Source organism: Rhodamnia argentea, chromosome 5, assembly GCF_020921035.1.
Source record: "Rhodamnia argentea isolate NSW1041297 chromosome 5, ASM2092103v1, whole genome shotgun sequence".
NCBI lineage: Eukaryota > Viridiplantae > Streptophyta > Magnoliopsida > Myrtales > Myrtaceae > Rhodamnia > Rhodamnia argentea.
Window position 1 is genome coordinate 17,329,720 of NC_063154.1, and position 8,575 is coordinate 17,338,294.

At 39.6% G+C, this 8,575-nt stretch overlaps 1 protein-coding gene across 1 annotated transcript; it reads left to right on the forward strand.

Moving 5' to 3' along the window:
* The first annotated feature begins 3,749 nt into the window (after positions 1-3,749).
* Positions 3,750-8,032, forward strand: LOC115757430 (B3 domain-containing transcription factor VRN1-like). The gene is made up of 6 exons (XM_030697635.2): positions 3,750-4,017; positions 4,890-5,319; positions 5,580-5,800; positions 5,969-6,215; positions 7,262-7,380; positions 7,473-8,032. The coding sequence occupies exons 1-6, from the start codon at positions 3,889-3,891 to the stop codon at positions 7,833-7,835; spliced, it is 1,509 nt and encodes a 502-aa protein (XP_030553495.1). The 5' UTR covers positions 3,750-3,888; the 3' UTR covers positions 7,836-8,032.
* The last annotated feature ends 543 nt before the right edge of the window (positions 8,033-8,575 follow it).

The window sequence follows — 8,575 nt, forward strand, 5'->3', positions numbered from 1 at the left end:
GTCGAGATCCACGTATAAACAGGGGAAAAAAAAAAGCTTAACTAGGCAACTAACTCTCGCTTCGACCAACTATAAGTGCCTTTACAATGGCTTCACTCATTCCATCAGCATATGGGAACTAATGCCCGATTCCAAGTAGCTCATGGTACCGAACCCACGAAAGCTTTTGCCCTATGTGCCGTTGAAGCGAGATAGAAACTAGTTGGACGTCCTCATGACCTACCCGCACTTGATGGACGGCTTCCCGAGCTCGAGCTGCGCTGTCAGAGCCACCATGAAGAGGGAGCTTAACGGGGACCACTCGGTTGGGGCACGACTGTAATTCGATGACTTCTGGCGAAGGGGAGGGCCCGCGATGGTCGTGCTTGTAAAATAGGAGCGAGGAGGTAGAATTAGAGATGGCCGGTTCCGTGGAGCCAATGGTTCCGGTTCGAGAACCGGCCGTTGAAAATACCGGTTCCGGGCTGATTCCCGGGCCGATTCCTTCCGGTTTCTTTTTTAATTTTAATTTTTAAAATAATAAATAATAAAATAAGTACAATAAATTATAAATTATAAAATATAATCAATTTGTACATTGTAATAAAATGTGGGGAAAAAAGAGAGAGGAGGAATGGGCTTGAACTTAATGAATTATCATTAAGCGCCTACATATCTTTTTGGGGATAGAAGAATCAAAGCCCGTGTAGTTCTTTTACCTTTGATAACCCCAACTTACCTCATCGTCAATCGTCGCTACCCGTTGTGGTACCCGTGGCGGTGGTATCTCCACAATCCTCGCTAAAAAATTCGTGTTCTCGATCCAGCTCTTGGTGTCGAAATTTCGCTCTCGTCCAATCATCGACACAAGCTTGAGCTTCCACAAACTCCGGACTTAATCTTGAACGGCGAGAGTCCAAAACTAATCCTCCAGCGCTGAATGCTTGTTCAATTGCAACTGTTGAAGAAGGGGTTGCTAATATCTAGCGAGCGATGAGGGCGAGAACTGGGTAATCAATTTGGTGACTCTTCCACCACTTTAGGATTTCAAAATCTGTATTATGTTCTGCATCACGAAACTCAAATTGCGTGGTAAAATATTTTTCTAATTCAGAAATACTACATGTTGCCCATTTTTATTTTATTTTTTCCTACTCTTAAGCATATTATACCATCTACTAAGTGAACTACCACATTCGCTACATGAGGCAGTAGATTGTAAAGATCCGTAATCACTTAAACCATATCTACTACAAAATTCTCCATATAATACTACTATAGATTCTTTTAACATCTCCTTGTATATTTGAAATATATATTGAATCTTCCAAATGTAAACAATCATGATAATACATTTACCAAAAAGAAAAAAATAATCATGATAATACACATTCAAATAATCTAGTAAACCGTTTAATTTAATACGTGGATCAAAAACAATACCAACTAAATAGACAAGAGGAATTTGCAAATAATAATGCAACCATTTTTCTCGCATTACTAAAATAGTTCGAGTTAATTCAGTATCATTTTCATATTCACTAAAAACACTACCAATATTAACACACTCTATTAAAAATAAATGCGTAGTAGGATAATAAATACCAGATAAAGTCTTAGTAGCATCATTAAAAATTGTCAAAAAATCTAAAAAGTTTTTGCAAACGTCCCAATGTTGCAGAAGTAAAGTAATTTCGGGAATATTTTATGAAATAAACATACATAATAAATCTTTGTAATCAAAAGTTTGCCGAAGCAACTCGTACGTAGAATTCCAATGAGTCGGAATATCTTTTGGAAATCTTCTTGCCCTTCTCTCATGTTGTTTACAAAATTTTTCTCATGATTTCATAAAATGGGGACGACTCCATAAAAATTTAATTGCACTATTTATTGAGGGGAGAGAAGTATCAAGAATTCGTAAACTATCTTGTACGCATAAATTTAAAACATGGCAAATACATCTAATGTGAAAAAATTGTCCGCTAAAAGTGGGTTTGCAAATATTTTCTAATTCGGGAATAGAAGCGGTATTTGCGGCGATATTATCAAAACCAATTGAAAATACTTTATTTATCAAATTATATTCTTCTAAAACTTGAGTAATTATTCTATAAATATTATGAGCCGAATGTTTTTCATTAAAAACTCGAAATGCAATAAGTCTTTTTTGAATGGTCAATCGTTACCTATCCAATGACACGTGACACCCATATAAGAATGAATTTGCTAAGGATCACTCCAAATATCGCTACCTATATGTACACGTCCATTGAATTCCGCAAAAAATTTTGTTAAAGATTTTTTTCTTTTTTTTATAAAGATGAAAAACTTCGCGTTTAACAGTACTTTTTGGAATAGTTGGTGCTTGCGGAACCAACGCAGTATTTATCAAATATTTCATATTAAAATTTTCACCAGTATTAAACGGAACATGATCAAGGGCAACATATTCAGCTAATATTTGTTTATAAAGTGCATCGGTGTAACGGAATATAGGATGAGAATTAGAAGTGGCGTACTCGAAAATTTGTTGTTGCGTATTGTTCATCCCCGCTTGCGTTGGATGTTTTTTTCGTCGATGCCGACGGAATGTTTTGTAGCCGTCTCCTTTCGTAAATTTATATGTTTGCGAACAATATTTACATTTTATATTATACTTACCTTCGCCTTCATCACGTACCTTGTGGAAGTGTAGCCACAAGTCGGATGTATTATCTCGGCCCTTCCGTTCCGGCTCATTTGCCGTTGACGTTTCTTCGACACCAGTGGGAGGATGAAGACTTTCTTGTGTTGAGATGTGCTCGACGTTCGGAATCGGGACATAGTTGATATTATCGTCGTTGTCTTCCCAACATGCATACTCACGAGGACCATATTCAGGAATTAGATTCTCGGAATCTCCCATAGTCATCTTGCCCTTGTCGCATTCTCGTTTCCACTTGCCATTTTTGAGAAAATTGATCGGAAATCCGATTAAGAGAATTGAGGCGGGATTGAGAAAATTGAGCGAATTGAGAGAATTTGAAAGAATTGTTGAGAGGATTTGTGAGAAAAATGAAAGGGAGATGATAGATATTTATAAGCAAGAATTAAAAATAATTCATATATATATTTTTAGGCAATGGCCAAATTGGCCGTTGCATGTGCATGTGCAACGGCTCTTTGGGCCAAATGGCCCAAAGAGCCGTTGTGGCCTGTTTTTGGGGGGAGGGGGTGGGGGGGCCCGGTCGTGAGGCAAAGAGCCCCACCATATCTTTTGTTTTTAAATAATAAATAACGGGTCGGAACCGGCCCGGAACCGGCGGTTCCGAGCCGGTTCCCAAAATTATGGAACCGTGGGCCCGATCAACGGGCCGGTTCCGGGCCCACGGTTCCAAATGGCCACCTCTAGGTAGAATGGAGTGACAAGAGTTCAAGGAAGTCTAGAGGTTCAAGAAAAGAAGAAGATAATGGCAACAAGCAAGGAGGAAGAGAAATAAAAGAAAAAAATAAAAAAATGTAAAAAAAAAAAAATTACTTTTGATCACACTCTTCTTTAAAATAAAGATGATACTTTAAATTTTTATTTGAAATAAAATTCACTTTAAATTTTTATTTGAAAAAATCAAGGTGTTTGGCGCCCATTTTTGAAAATTTTCCAATTTTTATTTAAAATAAAATTACGCAAATCATGACATTATTTTGATTCTTCCCGAGGAAGATCGGAGTGGCGCCTGAGGTACACGTGTCAATTCATGAATGGACTGAAGAGCCCAATGCTCTTTCCGTCGAGCCCCCTCGTCGCCCGTTTTTTCACTCCCGTTCAGCGACCCCCGGAAGAACAAAGGCTCCGCCGCGAATGTAGATGAAGTCGAAACCCCACAACCATCTTCTTCCTCCGTGAGGAGTCCGGGAGACCCACTGTCTATGGCTTGTATCCGTCGTCGCCGGCGAGGAGGTGGAGCTGTCGAGCGCGAGGTGGCGAGCGGTCCTCGTCTTGGGTGTCGTAGCTTCTTCAAGATCGTACTCGCCGACGCCCTTGCATCCGGAAAGCTCGTGAGTTGATCAAATCTTCGCGGTCTGTTTCGTATGACTGAGCATCAGTGCTTAAGAGTTTCTCACGCTCTGTGCTGTGTAACCCATCAACCTGGAAAACTGGTTCGTGTGTTGGGTATAGAATGAACGTTTCACTTCCAGCTAAAATGCCAAAAAAAGAGAAAATAATGGCAGGGTATTGTCTAACATGGCCTGTAGATGGAACAAAGTTTCTCCTTTTTCATACTTGAATAGTATGATTGTCTTCATCGGATGAGTGACCGGTTGTCCTCAACCATGGTGATGGTCGGCCTCATGTCTCTTTTGCTGCTGCCGTTTCTTCTGCTAAAGTTTTCTTATTTTTATGTATATTTTACGATTTGGGTCTAAATGTCTTTCAGAATAGAGTGTACTTTGGACTTTTCTACTCTGAAAAGAAGAGTGATTTCACGGATGCACAGGTTTAACTCACAAAAATATTCGTGACTTAGTAATGGGCTTTCCTCTGGTGCCTTGCTTCTTTGGGCAGCAAAATTGTTGGGCACGATCTCAGCCGTCGGACCAAAGAAAATCGATGTCCACCGTTGGATGACAAAAGGACTCGGCCATGGTATCATGATAAAAGTAATGTCAACAGCTGGATTTAGCACGGCAATTTCACTCATCATAGTGTAGATAAAATTTTGGATTCTCGAGCTTGAATCTTGTCAAATGAAGCAACTATGCCTAAAATTCAATGCACAATTATTCTGAAGCACACATGTGGAAACTGATCTTTCATCCATGTTGCAGAATTTAAAATTTCTTAGTTTTCTTCCTTTTTTCTGCACTTTGGTTTGAGTATGATGAGTTGTTATCATGGACCTGTAACTTTTGAATTTTTTCCATATTAGGGAATTCCAAAGAATTTCTTGAGAAGATGTGGAAAGGATCTCTCAAACTCGGTGCTTCTCGAGGTTCCAGATGGCTCAACCTGGACTATAGAGCTAGAAAAGTGTAACAATGACATGGTTTTGTTGTGGAAAGGGTGGCGGGAATTCATGGAGCATTACTCCATTGGTCATGGTCACCTCCTAGTTTTCAAATATGAGGGGAGCTCCGCTTTTCGCGTGATAATATTCAATAAGAGTGCTTCAGAGATAGATTATTGGTCGAGCAGCGGCAAAACATCATTCGTTGGGAGAGAACTTCCCTCACCAAAAACAGAAGATGTCGTAGAAGCAGAAGATCTGGAGGATGTCACGCCCCATCGAAGAATGAGGATCGAACCACATTTACCTTATTCTGAGCTTAGTCTTGGCTACTCACCGCAAGGATCCGTAGGTGCGACTCTTCATTTTAGAAGTCACGTTTCTTCTAACATCACTCCCTTTTGTCAGTTCTTTTCCAAAATTACTTGAGAACTTTTATAATCCAATGCCGCCAAAATGATATGGTATCATGAGATGGAAAAAAAGTCCTCTGCTATGGAACGGAGTAGCTTTGCTATTGTTGTTTGTAGTAATGGGTAGTAGGTCGATTGAATTGATCCCTATCCCTACCTGTTTTGGAACTAAGTGGAACCTGGTCTCATCGGTATGTAGTTCCCATTGATACTGACCCCGAGGAACCAAATCTGTCTCAAGCTCAAGTTGGCCTGACGGATAAGATTAAGCAGCCTACACGCAGAGTGAGCCATTCTGAGCAGGTTTTTCATGGTCCTGCACTTCCAAGGCCTCTCACTAGTCCTGAATTAGTCCGCAAAAGTGATCCTGAACATCCCTTTTTCAAAAAGACGATCTGGCAATCTCATACGGTTAGACTGGTAAGCCTTGATCTTATACGGTTAGACTTGTTTGAGATTTTTTTTTTCCCATCCATATATTGTCTATGATATAATCCAATGGGTTACTACAACAATACTCCTTCCTGGGATTTCTCATTCCACTTAAACAATTTCATGTCTTGGTTTTTCAAACACGTACATGTGCAGGATATTCCAGGTGGATTCACTAAGCAGCATATTCAGGAAAAGCAAAGAGCAACTCTTAGGTATGCCAACAGATCATGGTCAGTGAGGCTCATCAGGGACAGCAGACGTGTTGGAGGGGCTCCGTGTCTGTCCTTTTCTGCTGGTTGGCGTGCATTTGCAAGAGAAACTCATCTGTGTGTAGGAAATGTCTGCGTGTTCAAGCTAATTGATAGGAATGATATTGTGTTTGAAGTCTCCATTTTGAGTGGTGAGGACATGATTTACATTGTTGAAAATGGATACTTGAAGTGTAACTTTAGGCTGGTTGCATTATGGGTTCACAATTATGCCTCCCTTTTTTGGTTGTGCTGCATCACTGACAAGTACACTTTCTGTTCTATGTTATTTCAAAATATACCCCTAACGTTTTTATAAGACTTTTGCGTGTCGATTGGTATCGTAATGATTTAGGCGGGATTCTTGTTGATTTGTCTCTTCCGATGTGAAGGGCACTTACGTCACATTGTCTGAATTTTTCATTTCATGGTAATCATAATTTCCAATTTATGCATAGACCGTATTATAGTAGGTCAATAGAAGAAACACTCACACTAAAGTTGAATTTTATCTTTTTTAGCTCAGCACAGGAACACACCCGGGTTTCACGCGAATAGCTTAACAGCTTCACCGGCCACGATCTGTCTGAAAACCTAAGAGTCGCCATTTCCTTGTTTTCTTGAATATATTGCTCGGCAATTTGACCAGGAACATACTGCACGTTCGTACATGTGTGAACAAAACACTGTATGTTAAAAGGACATCACAGAAGCATACTCTCACATGAAAAAAAAAGTACGATATAGATTCTTGCCGATGATTGCTAGTTCAAGAGTTTTAATCAACAGCTTTAAGGGGCTGGTTGGTGTGCATTTGCAAGAGAAAGTCATCTGTGTGTGGGACATATCTGTGTGTTTCAGCTCATTGATAGGGATGATGTGTTCCAAGTCTCTGTTTTCTGTGGTGCTGGTAAGGATCCGATTCACATTGATTGAGATGAACATCAGAAGTATTACTTTAGCCATTCGCTGCGTCGATATGTATTCAGCATTCCCAATTATGCCTCTTTTATTCGGTAGTTGCAAAACAATGAGAAGTAGACTTTTTTATGTTTCTGTTTGCTTGTTTTCTGCACTAGTCTCAATTTGATTTTCAAGATAACAGTAATTTCCAATCTATGCTGGATCTTTTCATAGCGAGTCAATTAAAGAGGCGTCTACACCAATATCTTTTGAAGTTCTCATTGTTTTACTACAGGGGATTTTCATGGTCCTACACTATCAAAGCCTCTCAAGTTTTCCTGTTTAGCTAGCAATGTTGATTCGGAGCATCCCTTCTTCATACGGGTGACCCGACAAAGTTACATCAATGGCCTGGTAAGATCTATAGCTTAAATCATCACTCACATATCTCGTGTTCATTTTAACAGTGTTCATGTATTGGCTATTCAAAACATGTACGTGTGCAGAGTGTTCCAGTTGAATTTGCCAATCAACATCTTCAGGAACACAAACAAATAGCGACTCTTTGGCATTCGGACAGATCGTGGCCAGTGAAGATCCTTGGAAGCCATCGACAGGCCACTGGTAGTCCAGCTCTGTACTTCTCCACCGGTTGGCGTGCATTCGCAAGAGAAGCTCATCTGCGTCCAGGAAATGTCTGCTTGTTTGAGCTCATCGATCAGGAGGATACCGTGTTCAAAGTCTCCATTTTGAGCGGCGCTGGTAGTGACACGATTCACGTCGATCAAGATGAACATCAGAAGTATTACCTTAGGCCATTGCAGCATCGAAATGATTCCAGGGTTCCTAATAATGCCTCCTTTTCTTAAGCAGCGCCGCAGCGAATCAATGAAAAGCACTCTTTTCTGCTTTTCTTCTTTTCTTCATTCTTCCTTTTTGTGTTAGTTTCAATTCTATGACTTCCTCGCTCGGAAAGAACCTCTCAAATTCGGTGAATCTTTATGGTTTTGCACAGCGGCTCAACCTGATCAGTAAATTTACAAAGGAGTAAAGATATGCTCTGATGTAAGTTCATGGAGAATCTCGTTTCAAATGTTTAGTCCTTTGATAGTATGGCGTGTCTTTTTATATGATGCATGTGATGTGGCGTATGAAATTTAACGCCCTAAATGACTAGTTATTAAATATCACCAAGCCCAAATAATAGTTGAGGGTCCAATCTTTAGTCCCAAAGATCAAATCCCATATTATCAGTCATATATATGTGCAGGGACTCAAACAATTCTAGCACTTTCAAATCAAATTGGTTTAGAATCTCATAATTTCAAAATAGGTAGTTCAATATTCAATTGTGCATGCACTTGGACTATGACTTAAACGACAACCGGCGGCAATAGAGAAGTTTCTTAGGAAAAATTTAAGCATTGATTGTAATATTTGTTGCATCGCTTAATTTATAGTGGAATACTTTGCCACTATCCCAATATATGTAAGCCATGCCAATTGAATCGCGTAAATTTGATGTCCAATTTTTTTATTTATTCTATCTATTTTATCGTTCGATTGCTTATTCCTGTAACAATAAGTATCGGGGTATGACTTGGCTAAG